Below are 23,816 nucleotides of genomic sequence, written 5' to 3' on the forward strand. Positions count from 1 at the left end.
TTACTGCTCGTTCCAATCTGCAATGTCTTACTTCCTTCTTCGAGATTTAAAAGCTACTACCTCGAGGATAGATCAAAATTGAGAGACCAGCTACCGTCAATGGAAATCTATGAGACAAGCATACTAAAGATTTCCAAAGACATCCAGGGAGATCACAAGAAACGTAGACCGATTTCTTGCTGATCCGATAGATCAAAATTGCCCAAATCATAGATCAAAGAGGATATGATAATCTTCAAATTTATTGAAAAGTAATAAACCTCTACATCATTTCATCTTTCTAGCATCCTGACTTTGTCTGACAGAAGGTGTACTACCATCAATCTAAGTTTGAATATTTGAGTCAGGATTCTAATTAAAACTTGCATAAAAAAGAGAAAAAAAAATTGCTAGCTCATAAATACTCTAATCACAGAGGAAGCCTTTTTCTGCATTGAACACTGACATGCTTCAATTCACTTCTGCCATATCTTTTGAGCAGGGAGGCAGGCAGTGAACTGCCTTGCAACTTCAAATTTTGTTCTCATTAACTCTGGCAGGCCATCCCCTGTTCCCTTTATCACTTCGATTCCCCAACTGCATGCTAACTTTCCTTTGTGGATCTTACAATAAAGACCAACATCAAGTTGAAAAGTTGTTAACAATTTAATGATTAGATTACTGAACCCTTTTCATATCCTATCCATATAGCAAGCATCTGATTCTATGCAAATATATGAAAGTAAAACTTATTTATCTACAGAATAAGAAGAAAAAAGATCACTTGCGAAAGATATGGTATTTCAGAAATCTTCCTTAAAAACAACAGGACATTGTGGGTGAGAATCAAACAGAGATCAAAAGAGAAGATCCCAGTGATACGGCATTTCCAGTACTTTCTGCAATGCCTGATATACATCCAGAAAAGAAGGAAGGGAGGAAGGAAAGAAGATGATGGTACAGACAGAAAATACATGATTGAGAAAGTCAGCCAGTTACAGATAACTTCAATACTTACAAGCATAAGAAACTTCAGTCTGGAATGATTAGCCAAGCATGTTGACTTAAGGCCTTTATTCATTGATCCTGGTACAAGAAAGATCAACCAAAGCTCTTCTGGCAGGGACAAACTGACCTGGGTGGAGATCAGTTCAAGATTATATATTCCAAGAAACATAACAAGTATAAGGCTAATACCTACTACCTAGCATCCCTGATGGACCTGCACTCTCAGGTTTTCAACTTTTGGGTTTAAGTAGAGTACGCATGCATAAATGTTTTGAACACTCACAAATAAGAAACAAGACTAAGAGTTCCAATGGTTCTTTATCAGAAAAGAGATCTTCGATAGGGTATTTGATAATGACCACCACTTATAATTGAATACCACGATAACAGGGCAAAACTGTATGGTGTTTATCACCATGATGACCATGACAAAGAGGTTAACAATGATGATATATCTGCAACTTTTCCTCCCTTCTGGTACATACTAAGAATGTACAAGAACCTTAAGATCTTCAAAACAACACTCGCATATAAGCTATGTGTTATGAGTGAGGTGATTGAAGAACTAGGAGACGAGGAAGAGAACAGCATTTAAAAGCTTCCCAGGCTATGCAAAAATAACATTGCAACTAGTCTTCAATAGATACATTTTAAGTGTTTCCTCTATAGCTGAAATCTATACATTTTTCAGCAGTCTCCAAAAAATCTTGAACAAATACAACGGCAAGGGACATAGAACCTCAGCTACTAACACAGACTCCGTGGAAGAGAAACACCAAAAAACCAGGAAATGACTCTTGAGTGAATAATTTGGGAAGAAAATTATATACTAGCCCTTAACATGTTAAGATTGCTATTGGCATTGCTGGCTTACACCCATTCTTCCTATTTGTAAAGAGAAGGATATCCTCTTCTTGCATAGTTCTTCCAGCCTTCAGTTGAGAGAGTTCTGCTATGATTACTGAAGTGACTAAAAGAGTTTGTATACAGTGATTCAAAGTTTTGGCATTTATTTAAAACTTCAAGATTTTATGTGATTGGACTTCCATCTTTCTTCATAGATCATACTGACAACTGAGTCTTTCCAATGCAAGAAAACTCTCCTCTTTCGCCTCATATCTATCTAGATGATAAAAGTCCACGACTCCACGCAACCAAATGATTGAAATGCTTCTTAATGTTGTAAACTAATCATAGCAAGCAGATACCTATTCACTCTCTAGAATGTAATACATAGTATATATACCATAATCTGGTGGATTTCTTTCAGTCTTTTGGGAAGAGATTACAACTTTTGCATTTCATATACAGTTCACAGCACATCTAAATAAGCCACCTCAGAGCTATTAGTCCATGATAGTGAACTAGGATTTTTTTCCTCTCAAAAGCTTCTTCTCCCTCCTAATCTTTAATTCTCTAAAACGATCCTCACTTGGCATTAAATTCAACTTCATGTATGACTTCAACAATAGAATAAAAATTAATAAAAAAGGTCATGAAAGAAGATCAACACGATATGCTAGTTGATCTTGTTGACAAAACAATATACCGGAAGGAGATAGACTACGTATATCATCATCTCATACACTTGATTCAAGCCTTTCAAGCGAAATTTAATACAATTAGAATTAGTCAGTAAGTTAAAGTAAATTTCTTCTCCTTCCAGTTAATTATTATTGGGACATAATTGCAAGTAATGCCTAAGATACTAAAAGCATTTGCAATTGTATGGATATTATGATTTATATGAGGAAACCTCTCCATGTACTTATCTGTTTTGCTATACTATTAGCTGCTGACTGGTGGACCAACCAAGATATTTATTCCATTATCATGTGGGATCATTTCTGTTCTAATGTCTCCACTAGGCAAGCAGGCAAGCAATGAGTCATTGGTAAAGATGCCGATATTAGCATCTTTGATATCCAGTCATCATATACAGGGTAAGTGCGAAGAAGACATCTCTAATATCCAGTGATATTAGCACATTGGACACTCTAGTAAACATTTTTTTAACAAAGAACCGCATCAAATTAAATAAAAAATGAGCCGAAGTAACACTGATAATGATTAAAAAAAAAAGAAAGATTAGTAACACAAAGCAAGCTTCAGTCATTTCTCATAGGAAATTAGGGTGAGAATTTGAATGAGTGTAGGTGATATCAGTCTGTGAAGATACGAATGCCCCCTAAAATGAACATTGAGAGGTTCCAAATAACTACCATGGTGAATAGGAAAACTAATATTAACCTTGTGATACTTGGCATAGAACACTTTCCTAACTAATCGGAGCTAAATGAACTATATAAGGTCTAATTCATCTCAAACCAGATCAAAAGAAACGAGCTACATATTTAAGTTTCATTTATCAACAATTGCATACTTGGATATACAACAAGTTAACATAAAATTCCTTTCTCTTCATGTTCATTACTCTTCAACAAGAAAAAACTCACAAGTTGAAAACACAAATCACATATTGTGGTTCTATAAAGAACGGTTAAGATCAAAAGCTTAATATTACATGCTCCAATTAAGTAAACATCCTATCTCAAACAAATGCCACAACCTCACCTTGGACTGCGGTAGGCTGAGGCCACAACCAGCTGTATCTGTTCATCAACTGGATATTCTGGCTCCAAGATTCAGCTGCTCTTTGACTTCCAGGGGTCTCGTTGTCTGCCTCTTGATCCTCTTGATGTTGGAGCTCGCTAGGCCCCTGTGAGCAAACCCATAAATCCGCAGTATTTGGTTATCTGCGAAATTAAATGCCCTCTCCATGCTACCGAGGCACCTCTCCACCGGGTAATCTCCATAGCTCCCACAAGGCTTGCAACCCACGAAATGCGTAACGAAAGGCCACCTTTCGTCGCCCAGTCCGGGGTGGTACTTCTCCATCATCTCCTCATAGCGATCCACAAGGCCTGCCCAGTAGCCGTGGAGGTAGTACGAGTTCTCGATGAACACCTTGTTGCCCCACTTGTCCTGCTGCGAGAGCAAGAGGTAGATGAGGGCAGACTGGTCGTCGGCCTCGAAAGCCGGCCGGCCCTTGAGGTTGGCGGTGAGGATCTTGCCGGCCTCGTCGCGGACGGGGCCCTTGGGACCCATCGGCGCCCACGCATCGAGGAGATCGAGTGACCACTGGCAGTTGCGGAGAAGGAAGCTACCGGTGTTAAGGCCGATCCAGGAGTGCTGGTCAAAGATGAGGTCCGGGTAGCCGTGAACGACGAGGTTGTGGGCGTCATAGCGAGGCAGTGGGATCTCGAACGCCATGTCGGTGAAGAGGGCGTCGCTGTCCATCCACCAGATCCACTCGACCTCAGGATGAGAGAGCATGAGACGGCGGATCAGGGGTAGCTTGGCCCAGTAGCCAGCAAGCTCGCGGTCGAGGTGGGCCATGTTGTAGACGATCTCGATCCCGTGGAGGCGGCAGTAGTCGATCTTGTTCTTGATGGCCTTGAGGAGGTAGTGGTCACCGGTGGCGTTGTCGCAAGGGTTGGGCGGCGACCCGGTGACGAGGAGGATGCGTGGCTTGCCGCCTTCGACCAGGTTGGGGAAGCCGGGGTTCTCGCTCAGCCACCGCCGCCGCTGGGAGTCCCAGTCGGAGATCTTGGGCCCGAGGGTGTAATTGGCAACGACGGCAGAGGTAATGTCAGTGGCATTACCGCCGCCGTCGCGAGTGGCAGTGGTGGAATTGAGGGAGAGGAATTGTTGTTGCTGGTCGTCATCGTCAGGGTCGGCATCAGAGCGGATCTCGCGGAGGATGCGGTCGATGTCCTCGATGACCCTCTGGTCGGCGGCTTCGGAGGCATCTCCGCCGGCGCCGGCGAGACTGCCGATGCCGATGGTGCCGCGGAGGACGAGGATGGTGACAAAGCCGCAGAGGACAGTGATCTTAAGGTTGTTGAAGGCCTTCTGGATCTTGCGGCCGCGGGGGAGGCGGCCCGATCTAGAAGTAGCCGGGAGACTCCCTCCACCGCTGCGCGCTGCTGCCTTCGACGCCGCTCCCTCTTGGCCCATGTCGTTCGTCTCACCCTCTCTCCTTGTCTTATCCTCTCTCCGCAAAACGCTTATATATCGCGGCCGGCTCGAACAAACGCCGAAGGATATCACGGAAACCGTGAAGAGTTCCGGTCGAGAATGCCGCTGCCATGTCGCGGACTATTCAGGAGACAGTAAAAGGGAGTAATCCTTGCAGCACAATCCCGGACCCCACCGCGATAAATCATTGACGTCAGTCATTTGAAGGTGGCTTCTTTCCTGTTGCCTGCCCTGAAAGAGATGGAAAATCCGACACTTATCTCGCTGTCGATACGATTCGTGATGGACGATTGACGCGAATGGCGGGTAGCGTGGGCTACGGGTTCGGGCCCGTGTCGGCATTGAAAGGCTTGGATCCAAAAACGTTGAGCCTCCATCAGCCGTTTAATTGGGCCGCAAACATCGGTAACACAAAACTGGTCAACTTGTCGGTTCTACGTCAGAGGGGGATTAATCCGTTTCGCCTAAATCCTTCATCATTTTTCACCTTAATTCTTCTTTGTTCTAACTTATTCATTGATTTAAAACAGAAGCATATAGAATAATCAATTTTTTTTGGGCGTTGACTCCTTTAAGTATTAATAAGATAGGCTCGAATGTGTGATTCCATTTCAAAATTCAAAGTTAATTGAAGATTATTTTAATTCATTTTAAATAAAAAGTCAATCGTCGCTCGCAACACAAGCACGACCAAGGCGACCAATGACAAAAGTCTCACCCTCATCGTACTCGAGCAGCTACCTCCCCTCCCTTTTGTTCCGTTGGACTTATCATCTAAAATCCTTATGCGAGGAAGGATATGGTATGAGATTAGAATGTCAATCAGGCAAGTAGAGTGGGGAATGCTTATCCATCCTCTATCCCTGTTCATTTACCCAATTAGACAAGATGAGGATAGGGAATGCTCGTTAGGGATCGAGAACCCCGTGGGTTCTATGTATTCCTCATAATTAATTTATTTAATTTTAAAAAAAATAAAATTACTATCAAACTTAATTAATAATATTAAAATATATATATATATTATATTTAAATATAGATAAAATCAAAATTATTATAACTCGTAAGAGAGGTAGAGGGAAGATGGAGGAGGATCGGGAAAGAAATGGGCAAACACGACAAGGGTTGAGACGATTGATAAGGCGGGGCCGCATAGTGGGCAAGAACAATTACGATGAGGATGTGAGGGTACCGTGATGAAGGAGCAAGCCTACAAGAGGGAAAAGGATGGAGGAGGGAGTGGGTGAAGGGAAGAGAAGGGAAAAAAAAATATCGAATAATTATTATCGTTGCTCATTATTCATCATTTGTAGTTATAAGGAATCATCGTTTACTAACGGATAGAGAAAGAGAACCAATAAAAATAAAGTAAAACAATCACTATGACACTAAATAATTAGAGTAGATGTTTTATTTAATTCAATTGAACCAAATAATTTTTAATTGAATCATAATCTATTCAATCAAGGTTCATCCAATCTAATTAGGCCTAGTATCTCAACCAACATATTAATAGGTCAAGTATTAGTACAAGTACAAGGTACGAAGTGCTTGACACATCCTCGCCCTGGCTCCTATTTATGTATATAATATAAAATGACCCTCATCCCCACTCTTATCCCCGTGCCCATCCTCACTTATTTTTTCCATTCCCACTCTATCAAGGGTGAGTCTCTGTAAGTATAATTGACATCTTAAGCATGAGGGCTATCATCGCCTAAGAAGGAGAGGGTGGGAAGATTGTCGTTGCTTCCTTCCTCAGGCAAGGGTTATAAGCTATGAGCCAAAACAAAGTGAAAAACCTATGATAGGAAAAATATAGTAAAGTATATAATAAAGAAAATACATATATTTTTTAGAGGGTCAATTCAAGAGTAGTGGTTGAGAACAAAGAGAAAAACCGATGACAGAAAAAAAGAAATCACTCACAATAACAGTCCGATACATACATGGTAGCATAATCAATAGTAAGAAGGTAAGATTTGAATAATAATTAGGCTACATGAACATCAATAAAAAATAATAGCATGATGCATATTCTGCTTCTACTCTAAAAATAACAAGATAAGTAATATTTCATCCATACTCCTCTAATTAACTTGTTATAAAAGGCTACTTAGGGTACGATAATTGAGACCATTTACTAAAATTACTCCACCCCGATCGTGTACTAGGTTAAGCATCAAAAGGACTATGTTAGAAAACACATCCAACCTCAATCTTCGTATTGGTCGATCATAGAAGAAGCATTTGAGCCCTCATGAGCTATCAAGCAAGCCACTTCTTTAATCACATTTTACTTAGTTTCGTGCACAGCTCTAAACCAAGTCAAGTTAATCCAAATATTATTGATATCATCCTTATCAACCTAAGAAATCTTTCACACAAACAATGAATAAATTTTGTTGCTCCTTGTCTAACTAGTGAATTCGAATTAAAAGTGAAACAAGATCAATATGGTTGTTTCAAAACAGTTGGAGTAATAGGGGCTGTCATTATTATTGTCTTTATTATTGTATCGAGATATATCCAAGAAGCAAAAAGAAACACCATTTTACCCACCAAATCTATCCACATCAAATATATCAATATCAAATCTATCCATTCAAGTCATTTAGATGAACAAGAAATACAAAAAAAAAGGAAACGAATAGGTGGAGGTAGAGAAGGTTATCTGAAAAGCAAGGACTCGAGAGGATAATTTGATGCCCAAAGAGAGGGTGAGCGGGAGAGGACTATTTATAGGTCACAAAACTAACATAATTTAAACATGGTAATGATCATCGAGGGGCAGGCAATCGCTATCGTCGATCACGGATTCACGATGGTTCTAAAGGTGAGTCTTGTGAAAGTAATAGATCTTTCTTGGTCGTCGTTCTTATCAAATATGTTGTGAGTTTACACTTCTAAATCTTAATTAAAAAATATTATAAAATTTTATTCTAGAAATATTTTCTAACAAAATTAGGATTAAAATCACCATTAGTGATTATATTTTTGTGAATCATTCCTAATCAAATCTATTATTATAGTTGGCTTCCTAAAATAAACCGTTGAATTGATTTCTAGTGATGGGCAACTTTTTTGTTAGATTTTATGATTATATTTATATATAACTCGTATAAAGAAAGTTTTAAATAAATTGGCATGTAAAGTATTTGATAAAATGTATGTGTGAGCCTACTGTTGGTAACAGTCATTGCAACACAGGCATTGTTACAAAGAATAAGAACATCTTATCTCATCGACTCAGCATGAGCTGAAAGGTATTGCTGGTTATCTGTACTGTGACTCCTCGCATAACAATACAAGGATTGATGTCATACAATACATAAACTGGCTAAAATGACTAATGCTTGAGGGAGCTGCTAGGATTTTGATGGGGGGAGGTCATCCTGGGTGAAAGGTTTACAAACTCCAGAGCTTGTACTCTGACTTCAAATGGATAATCTGCAACGCATCCAATTCTTGGACCAGCGCCGCTGCACCATTTCGAAGAAAGCTGATGACCCAACTGGTAAGAACTTGCTTTCCTCTTCGAATTGAGCCTCTCCAATATCACCTTCTTCGGCACATCGGCTTTTGGACTCTGAAGGCCACCGCATAAGGTTTGAGCACCGCTAGAAGCTTGTGAAGTCACTGATGGCTCTGCATTTGTATTCTTCTTTACTTCGGTAGGTAGAACTAGTTTTGGTGTTTTGGAAACTTTCATAGCTTCAATCATCTCTTCGAGCTGAGACCGTCTCTTTTCAACATAGTAATCATCATTTGATGATGAGGATATCTGAGGATTATGTAAGGTAAAAAGAAAAGACCAACAAGATTATTCTGAGAATTAATTGTCAATACCAGCTGGATAGTTAAAAATGAATTGTGAAAGCAGCATACCTTAGTTTCATTCAGATTAACCCCATTTTCTCTGAGAAAGCTTAAGAAGCTGTTGAAATTCTCCTGAGTTGGTCGGTAATGCCCACTGTATGCTGAAATACACTGTAAAACGGTAAACCTTAGTTAAAAAATATTTTCTTAGCAGAAAGTAATTACTCTGTGGTAAACTCATAGGAGGATAAGGTACATCATTATAACTATGCATGACCAATCATATTTAGTTGGGTAGTGAAAAGGAAAATAAAGACGATGTTTGTTTAAAGATAATAAATAAATAGATCGCATCATACCATCAAGATAAGTTTTTAAGTGGCTTGTCATTGGCTAAATTTTAACAATGAGCTGATAATCATGTTTTTTGAGTCTTTGTGGCCTATGATGATCCTTAATGAAAGTTTTATGCATTGTATTTGAGTAAGGTTTTAGATTAGACAGCATCAAAGATGCACAGTCACATACATATAGCAGCTACTGGGTGGTCCGTGGGCGTACAGGGGCACAAACAAAAGCAAATAGGAAGTACAAGTTTTGGACAAAATGTCAACACATACAAAGAAAGATATAATTGTCTGATGTGCCATAGCCAACGAGAAAAATGCAAAAGTTTCACAAGAGTTGCTCAGAGAAAACTTGTAGGTTCATTCCAATGCTATGACATGAAACAAATTCAATTTATACCAATGTCAGAGATCATCTGCCAATAACCTGATGAAATTGTCTTTGCTATGGTGATGTTCATCTCAGTGAGTGGTGCACCAAACTAGACTTAACTGTATGCAACGTTGTCTCTTGAAAATGTAAATGATCTACAATATGATTCTTAGCAAACTGAAACTAGCTCGTGTAAGTATTTAAACAACTCCAAGAAGCAAGAGTCGAAGAAAGAAACAACACTATCATGCAGAAACCTGAATTTGCTAGCTATGACCAACTCCAACAAGCACAATGCACATGAAGAAACTAACAAAAGCATGCATCTATGACAAAATTCCTAAAGCGAACAATAACCAGAAATGGAGATTTTTCATGTAATTCATGATAAACATATTTATTCTGTTTGTGCATAAACCAAAATTAGAGAAATGGTTCAGTACAATGCAAGGTTTTCAATTTCGAATAATACCGCTTGGTACGGGCGGTACGTACCAGTCCGTCAGCAGATCGATACACGGATCGATCGTTACCAAGCGGTGGATCTATATATGTATATATATATATATATATATGTATATATGTATGTATGTATGTATATATATATATATATATATATATATATATATATATATGTATGTATATATATATATATATATATATATTATAAAAGGCGATGTCGCCTTTCACTTCTCCCACACGGGGCGACGTTGCCGAGGCGACGCGACGTCGCCTTTTATAAAAATATTTATATATAAAAAATATTATATATATAAATATATATATAATATTTTATATATAAATATATATTTATATATAAATATTTATATGTAAATATATAAGATTTTTTTTACTTATATATATATAGCGACATCGCCTCGTTTTTCTGTGACATCGCCCCGAATTTTTATTTTATTATATATATATATATATATATATATATACCGAACGGTATACCGCTCGATATATAGTATCGTACCGTACCGAGCGAATGTCGAAACTCCGGTACGATACGATATTTTAATCCTTGGTACAATGTGAAAAAATCTTGATTGTTAAAATGTATTACCAATTCAGGAAACAAATGTTGCACACAAATAACCAAATGAATGGAGATGCAAGAATTGCCTTAAGATTAATATCATTTAAACTTCGACATCCTAGTTATTAAGTTCTGAAAAAGAATGAAGAATTTTTTAATGACTAAGTATGAATTTAGCATTCGAACTGTCTGGACAATTTAAGGTGGAAATGATTATATTAGTGATTAGGTCACAACTAGCACCAAATACAAGATACAGAATACAAAAAAATTTCCCATAGATCAAGTAGATTGTTCTGGACAAAAAGTTCAGAGCACTGGATAAAGTTAGACAAAAGTTAGAAGGAAACTAATCTAAATTTCACCATAGTCTTAAAATCAAACAGGTCTTGCGGCTAGATGTGGTATGAATACAAAACACTTCTTCCTGTGCTAGTTTTTACATTCTTAAACTTGTAGTTAATCCTTTTGCAGAGAACAGGTAATGAAGCACCCTCAGAATTATATTCAAATTCAAATTATAAGCAGATTTATAATTGTAAGATCCATGTAAATAACAAAGAATTAAAGTACATATTGTATCACATGTGTTGGAGTGTGTTCGGACTGGGAAAAAGGTACTGATTTGCAAGAAAATATGAATATGCAGAATATTTATAGATGCCAGGAACATTATTGTAAAATTTTGCTACCTTCAGTATCCCATTTTCTGCAGTGAATCTTCCAGCTGCTATAGTGGCTCCTCCGGCCAGAAAGCTGGAATGGTGAAAGATTCCTTTCTTTTTCTGCATTAGTTCAAAGAGCAAGTTATTGACTTGGAAGGGTCAACCAGAAGAATAACACAACCTTCTTAATCACGGTAAATCAACTATCTATGCAGGAAAACTGGTGGAGTTTGATAATTTACCTGGCCAGCATACAGTCTCCGGGATGTGCTCATGACAAAAATCCATTTTGTTTCTTTGGTTCCTGAGGTGGTATCAAGAAGCACTCCAGAAAGTTTGTGGACAATTTTACCATCCAGTGGGATATATTCATATTGCTCTCGTTCTTGCTGAAAAAAGTTGAAACAGTTCACAATTTAGAGTTGGCACTGCAGATAATAGAAAAAGTAGCTGAAAGTATTTTTAGCATGCCTCTGCCAACAATTGGGACTTTGAAACTTGGTTGTTATGTTTTCCACTGTAAATAATAGAGTAGTTCTTGGCAGCCTTTCCCAAAAAAGTGGCATATTTTAAGATATAGAATCATTTTAATATGGTTGAAGCACTTCACTCCAGGGGTGATGCATCTTTACAATTCTTCAGAAGATTGTGTATGTCATCTTCTAAAATTGGAGAAGCATCCTTGCCATTTGTTATCTACAGAAGAAGATTCAGCTTTCATCAACTTACTCGTCTACCAGGAGGAGGAAATACTAAAGCGCTTTTGGGTTCACTAATTTGTGTATGACTCATTTTAGGATATCATATTGCATCAATCTTATATGGAGACCAGCTTTCTATCGCCTTCAGAAGAAAATGCATTTTAGTTTAACTTAATTATTTCAGGGGTCCAAACAGATGCCTAAGGAAAAAGATCTTACAGGACCAAGATACTTGACACATTGTTTCCGAAGTAATGATCTTGGACGATCTATAAGGTCCAAATCTCTGCCATCACCAATGTCCAACCTGCATATGTGTCAAACAAAATTATATTTAATAAAACAATAGAATAAATAGTTCAGCATTTTACTAGATAAAGTAGGTCATTGGTGGAATCTATCTCCAAAATTGATCATTTAACCAGGTTTACAGATAGTTCAAAAGAATAAAGAATGCCACTTGATCTCTAAAAAAGAATTCCAGGGGCTTGTTCTCCAGACCATCTGAATTTAAAGAAATGCTGGACATGCAGTATATGTTCAATGAATACATTTCTGCATAATGCAAATAGTCCCGTTTAAATCACATTTCTACTTACCAGACTATACCAAGGTAAATCTTCTTTTATTCTAAGAAGGAAGAGGATCTGTGACAGATACATTTCAGATCCATCCTTCATCGCTGACAGATTTTGCAGAAAAAAAATTGCGAGGAATTCAAGCACCAGCCAAGGCAAAGTCTAAAGCTTCTGGGGCTCTCTTTTCTGAACTATGTAGTAGAATGATGATGGTTTTGATGCCTACCAGTAGAAGAAGGGCTCGCCAGCTTCACTTTTACACCATTCTTCATAGTAAAAGTGCAAGTTATGCCCATATCGATGTCTTGGATCAATCTAAAATGCAAAAATTAGATAGATTGGTGAATAACTAACCAATTTTCATATCCAGGATAGAAGCATGACTTTCAGGATTCTATATTAATTTAGGAAGAAAAAATTCAAAACCAGACAAAATATTGATGAATTAAAGTGAAAGTACAACAAAGGTCAAACTTAATTATAATCTAGGAGACTTAATATAAATACCAGCTAAGGTCACAAGTGACACGTTATTTAGCTCTTTTTCACTCAGGAAGCAGAAAGACAAATTTTGACTTTACTGACCGTCTGCATGGCTACAAATGTAAATGCCAGTCTACACCAAACAAGAACAGTAAAAGAGAAAAAGCAGAGGGAACTTTTCCTGTACGTACGGCTTCAATCCAGTGCTGAAAAGCCAGTTTCAGAGCTTTGGCGTTCTTGGATAATCCTCGACCAACCTGCAAGCAACCAAAATATACCAATCCTTCATCATCTTGGTTTCTCGTAATTGCATTATAAATCGAAAATCTTGATTTAAATGTCTCTGATTGCTTCAAACAAATAATAGAAAGAAAGGGAGAAAAAAAAATAAGCAAGAGGAAGAACAAGCCTTGGAAGCATTCAAGCTAATCCGATTCCACCGCGAGATCGCCGTCTCGGGTTTCATGTGATCGAAGAACGACACCGTGCTGCGGTTGAGCCGAGCGAAGTCTATCGCCTGCCACCTTCCCAAATTTCCCAAGCACATAAAATGAAATTAGCATCCAAAGATCAAACACAACAAGAAAGGAGGAAGAAGAGAACGGAAGAATCTCGACACCCACCAGAGCTCCTCGGCCACGACGGCGGAGTCCGCTAACCTGCGGCGGGTGCGGTAGCTCCTGTACACCTTCTGAACCCTCGTCGCCGCCGTCGACTCCGGCGGGTTCGGAGAGAGGACGTCCTCAGGGAAGAGCAAACCATCATCGCCCGTTTCCATCCGGAGGCCCTCACGAGTTTCTTCCGAGGACGGAGGCGCCGCGGGGCGGAACTGCGCCGGGGCGTAATCCGGGCTGGATCGGGGAGGATCGAGGTCCATGGAGAGCGGGAATGCGGGCGGAGAGTGATCGAAGCTACCGCGGATGAGCGGAACTACCTCCACCTCCATCGATCGGTTTACTGCGACAGCCTCTGGCGATGCGCATGTTTAATGGGTTTCCGATGCTTGTGCCGGTCCTCCAACTTCTCGCTATTAATACACACAAGAAAACGAGGAGTGAGAGCGAGAGCGAGAGACAAGCCGGTCCACCAGCCGCCACCAACGCATGCAGGCGTGGGCGTCGGCGGCGGCGGCAAGGTTACAATCAAAGCCGACACGATCCAACGCTAGCAAGAGGTTTCATCGATTTGATCGCTGCACATTAGTTGATCATTTCCCTTGTCACAAACAATCAAACCTACTGTTGTTTCAATTATTGCAATGAAGGGCTATTTATAGATTAATTTTTATAATTTTAAATTTTATATTAATATTTTTATACTAAAGAAAATAATCTTTATATAGGATTAATAAAATAATTTTATAAAAATAAAAAATAATTAATTAGATATTTTACTTTCGTAAACATAAAGATGTCAACGTAACTTTTGAAAGTATAAGAATCGAAATATTAAAGTTATATAATTATAAAAAAATAATCTATAATTAATCCTACTATAATGGATGATTTTTTAAATAATTATAATATTAATTGAAAGAGATACAAAGAGCTTTAGAATTGAATATTTACGTCAAGAAGCTAAAATGAAAAGGTCAATATGGAGGTAGATTTGTGATTAGAATTGAATACCGAGGGCATTAGTTCATCTCTTCTTCTATTCTTTTATTTAGGACTAAAACTTCTAAATTAAAATCATATCGAATGATCCAATCACCTCCGCAAGCAAAGTCAAGAAAACAGGAAGAGAATCGATTAATAACAGTTCAACGATTTAAACGTGAGCGCTTCGAGAGAGCCTCACGCCGGACTTCCGCGGTGAGTTCGTTCATTGCTCCGTTCCCAACAACACCCTAAAGCTTTGTGGTCGGAAGAAGACGGTGTTCAGCTCTCAACGTTTAGCACCTGCGTCACTTGATCACCCAAGCGAGGAAAACCACACGCGTCTCGCTTCATGTTGGACCACGAAAAAGATTCCAGATGGTTGCAGAGACCACGTCGAAGCTTTCGAGCCGATCATCACCTGCTATCAGAGCGAGAGAGAGAGAGAGAGAGAGAGAGAGAGAGATGTGGAGTTAATTGTATGTGGATATTCCACACGACACGCACGTTTTAATATATGTGGAGTTTGACTGCCATGCAGTAGAGATTCCGAAGCTTTCGATGGAGAACACACAAAACCCCATGAGCTGCTCATGCGTTTTTGCTGATCACCAGGATAAGCATTCAGACTGGAAGCTTCGTTTTTACTCTCCGCCCCTAAAGCTAACCAAGCAGACAGCAACATGAAGAGCTTGTGGAAGATTTGTGTTCTTCCTATTCTGCTTCAAGCTCGTGAGTAAATCATGGGTTTAGCTTCTCTCTCTCTCTCTCTCTCTCTCTCTCTCTCTCTCTCTCTCTCTCTCTCAAAGATATCCTTCTCAGCAATGGAGTTTGGCCACAGGAGTGGCTTTTGGTGAAGCACTCGGGTGAGCTGCTGACCTCCCATGCTTAGGAATTCATTGAAATGACAGTAATTATGGAATGATTAGGAATTCATTGCAATGAAACCTGAAATCAATTTTGTTTTAAAATGGGAATGAGTTGATTGAATCCCTCAATTTTTTTTTTTTAATAGCTTGCATGAATCAATCCGGTGGAATTAAATCGTGATCGGTTTTATATTTTACTCAAAATTACTTAAATAGTTTTCATTTAGATATTTCTTATTATTACTTATCGAGTGTACATACACCAATATATAATTGGGATTGGCCTCTCCCTTCGATCATCCATTGCTCTCCACCCCTCCGCTTCCTCTCTCTTTTTCTCTTTCACCGTCCCTTTCTCTCCCTCTTGATCACTTTTCTATGGTCGATCGTTTGCGTCGAGAGTGATGCAATCTACTTTTTCATCAAGAAAAAACATCAATATTCACGTTCCAATCATCAGCATTTTGATCGTGTTACTCACGAATCCATCACTCGATATGGTAGACCCGATTAAAAGCAAAACCAGACCTTATAGAATATTATTCAAAATAAATCCTTTCTAAAGAAATTTAATTGTATATATTGATGAACACATAAGATAATTAGAGAATATTTTATTGCTCACATAAATATTTCGAGTACATTTTCAGAATTTCTTTTTTGGGAATATTTATCACGGACCACCACCAATTCTACTTGTAGCAGGTGAGCCACCCCAATAAGTCTCCAATAATATAAATACCTTCCCTTCCACTTATCTTGGCAGCTTCTGCAGCGTACGTGAATAGGAATGCCAAAGAGATATCTTTAATCCTATCATCTCAATCATCCACTTTGATCTAAACAAAAAAATCATATATACTAAAAAATTAGTTCAGGCATATGCATAAGATGATGATTTTAGAGGTACCTTTGTGCCTCGCCCGGAGGATACCCGGCACAGGATTTGCGTTCGGTGGGGGTCCCGCCGTAAGTTCGCGGAGGAGGAAACCCTGCTATGTGAAACATTAACCATATCAGTGTCGTTTAGAGGCAACAGGGGGGCCAAACTGTCCCCAAGCATGTTGACCCGCCTAACCCACCAGAAATTTCCGCCGAAACCTATCTGTCATATATAACTGAAACCAGTATTTCCACGAGCGTCCAACCCGAAGATGTTATTGAGTGCCGCCAATTCGCCGAACCCAATCCCATCGCTGGCTCATCCTTCTTCGCCAACAGCTCCCTCCGCCCCATAACAACCTAAACCGCCTCTCTGCCATCTCCCGCCTCCCCTCGAACGGCAACCTTGCCGAATGCGATGAAGCGTCATGGTCTCAATGGCTGGACTATGGAACCCACCGAGGAGGATACGCTGAAACCGAACTGCTTCGTGTTTGAAAGGAGGCAGCTGATATGTAAGCCTTCGTTTGGTCCTTAAACGCGCCCTCCGGATCACCCGCGGGGGAAGGTGCTCAAGTCTTCGGAAATGGTGCGGAGGACGGCGACCTCTTTAGCTCCGATGCTGAGATTTTGCCTCCGAACAGTCTTGAGGGCTACAGTGATGAGGAGCTTCATTCGCGTCCCTTTCGTCCTCCTCCTCGTGGTAACCGCATTCAGCTGGCGCTCGGTGTTTCGCCGCGGCGTCACGCAGGCGCCCTTAGTCGACGAGGACGCGTCCCTGTTCGACGTCGAGGACGCGTCCCTGCTTGACGCCGAGGCCCTCAACGCGACCCTCTACAACCTCACCGACGCTGAGGCCGGCGGGGTGGAGCTGCAGCAGGAAGTGCTGGACCTTATGGGCGGGAGACTAGAATCCGTCTACGCCGCCGGCGGGCAGTCCCACATTATCTCCATCTGGCGGAGCATGAGATACGCAGGGAGTCGGCCGGGGCTTTTGGCCCAACTCCGGTTCCCCGCTAGGCCGGAGCACCCCGATCGCGGCCGGCTGTTCCAGGAGTTCCGCTGGCGGCTCAGCGATTGGTTACTCGACAGTCGCGGACTCCAGCCAGAGGTCATGTCGGAGCTCATAGAGCGCATCAAGCGCCCCATCGATCGGCACTACGGGTACCCGCACACCGGCCGGCCATACGCCACCTGCGCCGTGGTCGGCAACAGTGGCATCCTCCTCAAGTCAGTACACGGCCGCCTCATCGATGGCCACGACCTCGTCATCCGCCTCAACAACGCCCGCACCGCGGGCTACCAGCAGCACGTCGGCTCCAAGACCACCATCTCCTTCATCAACAGCAGCATCCTCCACTCCTGCGCCATGCGCCTGGGCTGCTACTGCAACCCGTACGGCCGCTTCGTCCCCATCGTCGTCTACATTTGCCAGCCAGCCCATTTCCTCGACTACCTCATCTGCAATTCCACCCACAAGTCCCCGCTGCTCGTCACCGACGGCGGGTTCGACACCCTCTGCACCCGCATCGTCAAGTACTACTCGTTGAAGAGATTCGTCGAGGACACCGGAAAGCACCCCATGTTGTGGGGCAAGTTCCACGACGAGAAGCTGTTCCATTACTCGTCAGGGATGCAGGCCGTCATGCTCGGGTTGGGCATCTGCAAGAGGGTGAACGTCTTCGGATTCGGCAAGTCGGTGGAGGCGAACCACCACTACCACACCAACCAAACGGCGGAGCTGAACGTGCTCGATTACGCGGCGGAGTGCGATTTCTACCGCGATCTGGTCGAGCGGCCGCAGGCGATACCGTACCTGAGAATCACCAAAATTAAGGTCCCTCCTGTTGTTTTCTACCACTGAGATGCTGCAGCTAGAACAGTATTAGCACACTCAGAAAAGTGAGAATACATGAGGAGGAACAAGTTTTCTTACACTTATCTTTTCTTCTTAGATTCAGTCTTCAGAGAAATATGAGAAGCAGCCGGTCAAATGAACTGTAAATAACATGCTGATTCTTTTCTGATTCATGTTCTGAAACAGATTATGCTGCATTAGAAATGATAGAGATTAGCTTCCGTATGAACCGAGACACAATGTTCAGTTTTTGCAGCCATAACATGCTTGGATACATGCGTGATTGATGTGGGATGTGATTTTGTTCGTATCAGTGCTTCAATTTCCGGCATGAGTTGCCTGATCTAATACACTTGCAGCAGACGAGTAGTATCCGGGCAACAGATTCACGGTCCATATCATCATTACATACAACAAATTCTACATTGGTACATAGATCAATTTATTGACAGAACATTCATCAATAAACTCTATCCAACTCCCAATATAGCACGGCAGTAATATTTGGATAGAGATAAACTCTGGCCAACTCCCAAAATGATGGCAACATTTAGATCTGTGAAGTTTTCAGAACCATGGGAAAACAAGAAAAACTTGGAGCAGCTATTCTTTCCATGCAAACATCAAAGTTATAGCTTATCACATAAAAAAAGCAATCAAAGAGGCTTCAATGACAAATTCAAAGGCTTAATTCTAGGCAACAAAACTACATGCACACATGTAGAAGGATAGTGATTACTTGACTTTAATTGCCTCCCAATCATGGACAAGTAATTGGGAGGATTATATGAACCTATACCACTAATCCTGTAAAATTGCACAACTGTACCAAATCAACAATTTCACCTATAAAAAATAACATGCCTCAGAAACAGCTTTTGATTTCTGTTATCATATCCTAAGGGATATGAAAAGATATGAAGAGCTAATGAACATTTTACCACCAAATGAACACAAAGAGTGCTGTCTCATCCTTCGGCTTGGTCTGGTACCTGTTCTTTATCGGCTCCCCCACAGACAGAAATTAGTATTTAATTTAACATCACAAACATTTAAAAAATGAGATCTATCACTGTCTCTCTTTGTCAAACTCAAATTAATTATATTTAATCATTCCATGCTGAGTATTTTGGGATTCTAAAATAAATGGTGTCATCGTGATGTTGGAAATCCTAAAATTAAGGTTTGATTCTTCTATAAATAAATAAAGGCTTTGATAACAAGAAAACAGAAATACTTTTAGTGTTATTGAATTTCTGATATATATATTTCAAAATTTATGTAAGAAATTTTTTATTTTCGATTTTTCTCATCTCTCTCTCTCTCTCTCTCTCCCTCTCTCTCTCGTGCTGCAAATATCTAAATATGCAACCATCTATTAGTCTCAGAAGCATCGATCGCGCCGCTTCAGATCCCGTCGTTATCGTTGCACAGATGGAAAATGGGACGCGATCCGCTCCCGTCTTCGCATCGACACGATCAAAATCAACATCCACCGAATCATCGATAAAAGAAACGGAAGATGCAATGAAACAAGCGGTTCGCGACCTTACCGGCGGTGAGAAGTGGCATCCTCACGTGTTCTTGGTCCGCTCTGAGTCGACGGTAGAGCGATCGCAGGGAGGAAGGGGGTGGAGCAGTCAGGGGGGGTTCTCACCTGCGACGCGGGAACAGATTTGAAGAAGGGGAGACGGCAAAGAGGGGCTCGGAGGAGTTAGGAGTGGGAGAGGAATGGCGATCGGCGGGAGGGAGGGGGGAAAATAATAACAGGATAGAAGCATCAAAACAATAATAAACGTCGCCGGCATCAGAACCGTTGATGAGAAACTTCTTTGATGCGATGGACGGTTGCGCCCTTCTCGCGGCCAATACGGAGGATTGGATTGCCCGAACCCAATCCCACGGACGAGCTACAGCGGACACGAACCCAATGTCATGAAGCTACGATGTATGGAGCGAGTCGATGTATAATTGAGGTAATTGGATATTGGGATGCATAATTAAATGGTTTTATATTTCGCATGCCATGACGAAGTGAAGGTTGCAGAGCCGCGAGACAAACAAGTCCTCGAAAAGTTACGTGGATGAGATGCGCGGGCACGGCACGAAGGATTCTACGTTGTCATTGACTGAAGAGAGAGACAAGGCGGGGAGTACATGGCGTCAAGTCCATGGAGCAGGAGACCGTGTAAGCGAGGCAAGCCATGGCCACTGGCTTTGTACCGTGTCTCCACCTTCAAGGAGACACGTTTCGAAGCGGATCTCTCGCGAGCCCAGCCATGGCCACCGGGTTTGTACCCCCTTGTACCTTTTCTTCACCTTCAGGTAGACACGCATCGAACTAAATCTCTCCTTTTTCCTTCCCTTGGTACCGTCCAGCAGATTCAGCAGCTCTCGTTCCTCTCTCACTCGTGTTTGTTCTCAATCACACCGCGTCCTCGGAGCAACTTGGATTACAGAGAGCAGAGGAGAGGAGAGGAGAGAGAGAGGGAGGACAAGCAACTCGACGACAACGCAAACGTAGATTATACTGCAGCACAGAGACTAAGAGTGGTACATCTGATCACGGAGAGGAGGGATAGTGGAGCTGCATGGATAGTGGAGGTACAGTAGATTGCACCAGAGACAGTAGACAACAGAGACGGAACGGTGGACGCATGCACGATGGCTCTCTATCGCCGCCTGGCAGCGGTCTCCCGCTGAGAATTGAAGTAGACGGCGGCGACGGGGAGGTCGAGGCCGTTCTCCTCGGCGAAACGGCGCGTGCTGAAGCGGTCCCTCGAGGCCGGCGGGCTGACGGCTTGCCGTCGCTTCTGCTTGAAGAGCACGAAGACGAACCTGTGGATGCCAATGTTCGGCCGGGGGCTCTCGTAGCTCACCACCTCCCTTCCTGTGCCATCACAAACATCGCCCTGCTATGATTCGATGCTCAAAAAAAGGTATTGTTTTGATGATCAAATATAAGATTCAGAATTCTTTATGCACTGCAATCATTGTTTGCGTTCTTCGTCTTCTTTTGAGCCTCAAACTCGCTTGTGTCTTGAATCTATGGCCTCTTCAAGGCATATGGTCTACCTCACATAGTGAATTTGCTCTTTATGATGATCAATGGGCTCTCTCACACATAAGAAAAAGGTACGTACTGAGAACAGGAGAAAGGACGTACCAAAAGAAGCATCTGTTGTGCCTGGAATGTCGGTCACAATCCTGTGAGATGATCAAAGTGTAATTGTTATTTATAATGACAGGCAATATATGTACCTAATGTTATCGTTGCATGTTAGATCAGAAGCCTCAACTGTGCAGTACATGAGTTGCAAAGGAAGACTTCATTCAAGCTATTTCATCACTCTTAATATTTCTTGATCTAGGTTGGAGGAGATGAAGGTGATGGGGGTTTACCAATGCAGGTGCTCCCTGAGATATGGATCGCTTGGCCCTGGGACGTCTGGATCTGTCATAACCTGAAACAATTCCACAGCACAAGGTGAGTGTAGATAGATGCTCGGTGTGTCTCTCCTCGAGACTAGGGTTTGGAAGCATACCAGTGTGAAGAAGGACCTCATGTCACCACCCTGCACCTCGACTCTGGGCCTTGATGTGACTGTAGAAGGGTAGAACTCATGGCCATTGAAGACCAGCTTGTTGGAGCTGTAGGTGACCAAGATCCTCACACTGGGTCTGAAAGAGTCCAGAACCTCTCCAATCACCCTCCCAACAACTAGGGGTTCCACTGGCCTGGACATGCCTCTCACAAGAAAAAGAAGTCTTCTTGGCTGACCAAGGGATGTGTTTGGGAGGGAGGGAGGAGAGAAAGGGCTTCTCATTGGGCTATGGAAGTGGAAGTCCCTATTTATAGGCCGAGTTCCCGGATGGCTTTAGATCGCCTGTCCGGTTACAAACTCAAGAGAGCTGATATGAGTTCAGCTATGCTTCCCCATAGTTTCTCTATATTATTTTCTGATGGATACTCAGAGCAGGTTGTCTGCCAACCAACAGTGATCTGACACAGTGGACTGGCTCTCTGTATCTTCACCTTGTGAGTCTCCAGTCTGGATGAGGGAGCTTTAGGGATTTTATTTGAACTGTTTGGAATGTCAAACATTGTTCCTGAGTTAAAGACATGTAAGAATCTTGTTAGGAAATAAATATCCCTCATGTTCTCTCAAGTTTAGGACAATGTAGGTTTAGACTTTTGCATCAAGAGAGTGTCCAGAAGACATTTTCTCTGGACATACTGCATTTTTCAAAATGTCATAAATTGACAAAACCAGGTTTACACCACAAAAAAAAAAAGGGAAAAGAATAAAACAATTTTATGGCACAGCAAAAATTGTCACACACCCCAATTTATACAAAATTGTCTTCTCTCAAAAATGAAAATACCATAGAACAAAGGCCAATTATTAATGATAAAGTGGCTAATTTTGGATGATATAGAAAAGAATGAAATGAAAAAAATAAATGTGGCAAAAGAATTGACTGTATTCATTCTCCACTTGTCATTTTTTAACATATGATGGCAAAAGTATTGAAGATCTCTCTCGTTGGGGAACTTTTCTCAGCCTACGACTAATATTAGGAGTTCAGCACATCTGCTTGCTTTTGCTTTATCAAGCAACACAGAATCTGTTTCATAGCTTCTGCAACATGCAAAATCCAATCTTTCTGGTCGAGGCCAAAAAAGGGGGGCATTACTGAGTTGTGTGTGTTGCAGGAACCTCCCAAAATGCCATTATGGCACGGAGACCTGACTTGCCTTTAATGGTGAATAATACTTTAGCAATGTTAGGAAGGCATAAAGGGACTCCAACCACATCACACTCCACTCCACAAAGTGGCCATCGTAGTGCTGAGATGCAATTCCAGGGAAAAGAGATACCATGGTCCTTGGCTCAACAAAAAGTACCCCTCTTTATGATGCCACAAACTCACATTGTTCTGCCCGTCAAGCACCAAGCCCACACAACAACCCATGTTCTAAGCCTCCTCTTCCATTGTCTTCTCACTTTACACACACACTGCTTCTATCTATCTAGACTTTCATGGTGAGATCGTGCATCAAACCCCGAGGCTTCTTGTCCACTACTACCTACCCATCAAACAAGAACTCGATGTCTTGATAGTCCAAATACTGATATCAGCACTTCCATCAGAATTAAAAAGAGTTTTGCTATAGATCTGTGTGATTTTCTTCCGTTTATAGCTCAACCATCTCCACCTGTCTGTTCTTAAAGGAAAGATCATCTTTACGATGCGTCGAACAACTACAGCAGGACAACACCGGGAACATGAACTCCAACACTACCGATGCAACCAATACTTCAGTTTCACACATGTTCCACCAATCAGGGGATGTGCATCTTTCATCAAGAAGAGATGCAACCAATACTTCAGTTTCACACATGTTCCACCAATCAGGGGATGTGCATCTTTCATCAAGAAGAGGTGCAATCCACGTCGATCCCTTGGAGATTAAGAAAGCTGGTGCCCCGTCTCATTCAGACTTTATCGAGAGCTTGATTCTTAGCTAAGAATCTCCACAAGCACAATAGTATTAGTACCTCAAACAA

General features: G+C 41.5%; 4 protein-coding genes across 7 annotated transcripts; 1 reads left to right on the forward strand and 3 right to left on the reverse strand.

Moving 5' to 3' along the window:
* Window positions 1–586: 586 nt before the first annotated feature.
* On the reverse strand, window positions 587–5,042 carry LOC103968348 (probable glycosyltransferase 2). Of its 3 annotated transcripts, none has more exons than XM_018819566.2 (2): window positions 3,562–5,042; window positions 587–602 (listed from the first exon to the last, which is right to left on the reverse strand). In XM_018819566.2, exon 1 carries the CDS (start codon window positions 5,005–5,007, stop codon window positions 3,607–3,609), a length of 1,401 nt encoding a protein of 466 aa, XP_018675111.2. In that variant the 5' UTR covers window positions 5,008–5,042; the 3' UTR covers window positions 587–602; window positions 3,562–3,606. The 3 variants fall into 3 exon arrangements, with proteins under 3 accessions (XP_018675111.2, XP_009379787.2, XP_009379786.2); XM_009381512.3 differs by lacking the exon at window positions 587–602 and adding an exon at window positions 809–1,109; XM_009381511.3 differs by lacking the exon at window positions 587–602 and adding an exon at window positions 809–1,114.
* A 3,243-nt stretch (window positions 5,043–8,285) lies between these two features.
* LOC135625418 (IQ domain-containing protein IQM3-like) lies at window positions 8,286–14,265 on the reverse strand. Its single transcript, XM_065130206.1, has 9 exons — window positions 13,660–14,265; window positions 13,446–13,560; window positions 13,228–13,293; window positions 12,780–12,868; window positions 12,195–12,282; window positions 11,517–11,663; window positions 11,302–11,394; window positions 8,917–9,018; window positions 8,286–8,812 (listed from the first exon to the last, which is right to left on the reverse strand). The coding sequence occupies exons 1-9, from the start codon at window positions 13,980–13,982 to the stop codon at window positions 8,378–8,380; spliced, it is 1,458 nt and encodes a 485-aa protein (XP_064986278.1). The 5' UTR covers window positions 13,983–14,265; the 3' UTR covers window positions 8,286–8,377.
* A 2,154-nt stretch (window positions 14,266–16,419) lies between these two features.
* On the forward strand, window positions 16,420–18,433 carry LOC103969757 (sialyltransferase-like protein 1). The gene has a single exon (XM_009383407.3). The coding sequence runs from the start codon at window positions 16,972–16,974 to the stop codon at window positions 18,247–18,249; it is 1,278 nt and encodes a 425-aa protein (XP_009381682.2). The 5' UTR covers window positions 16,420–16,971; the 3' UTR covers window positions 18,250–18,433.
* A 2,313-nt stretch (window positions 18,434–20,746) lies between these two features.
* LOC135624161 (protein SELF-PRUNING-like) lies at window positions 20,747–22,062 on the reverse strand. 2 transcript variants are annotated; one of them, XM_065127569.1, is made up of 4 exons: window positions 21,789–22,062; window positions 21,646–21,707; window positions 21,410–21,450; window positions 20,747–21,133 (listed from the first exon to the last, which is right to left on the reverse strand). In XM_065127569.1, the coding sequence occupies exons 1-4, from the start codon at window positions 21,987–21,989 to the stop codon at window positions 20,916–20,918; spliced, it is 522 nt and encodes a 173-aa protein (XP_064983641.1). In that variant the 5' UTR covers window positions 21,990–22,062; the 3' UTR covers window positions 20,747–20,915. The 2 variants fall into 2 exon arrangements, with proteins under 2 accessions (XP_064983641.1, XP_064983640.1); XM_065127568.1 differs by having other exon boundaries at window positions 21,646–22,062.
* Window positions 22,063–23,816: the final 1,754 nt, after the last annotated feature.

This window comes from Musa acuminata, chromosome BXJ2-10 (genome assembly GCF_036884655.1).
Source record: "Musa acuminata AAA Group cultivar baxijiao chromosome BXJ2-10, Cavendish_Baxijiao_AAA, whole genome shotgun sequence".
In the NCBI taxonomy this organism is placed as follows: Eukaryota; Viridiplantae; Streptophyta; class Magnoliopsida; order Zingiberales; family Musaceae; genus Musa; species Musa acuminata.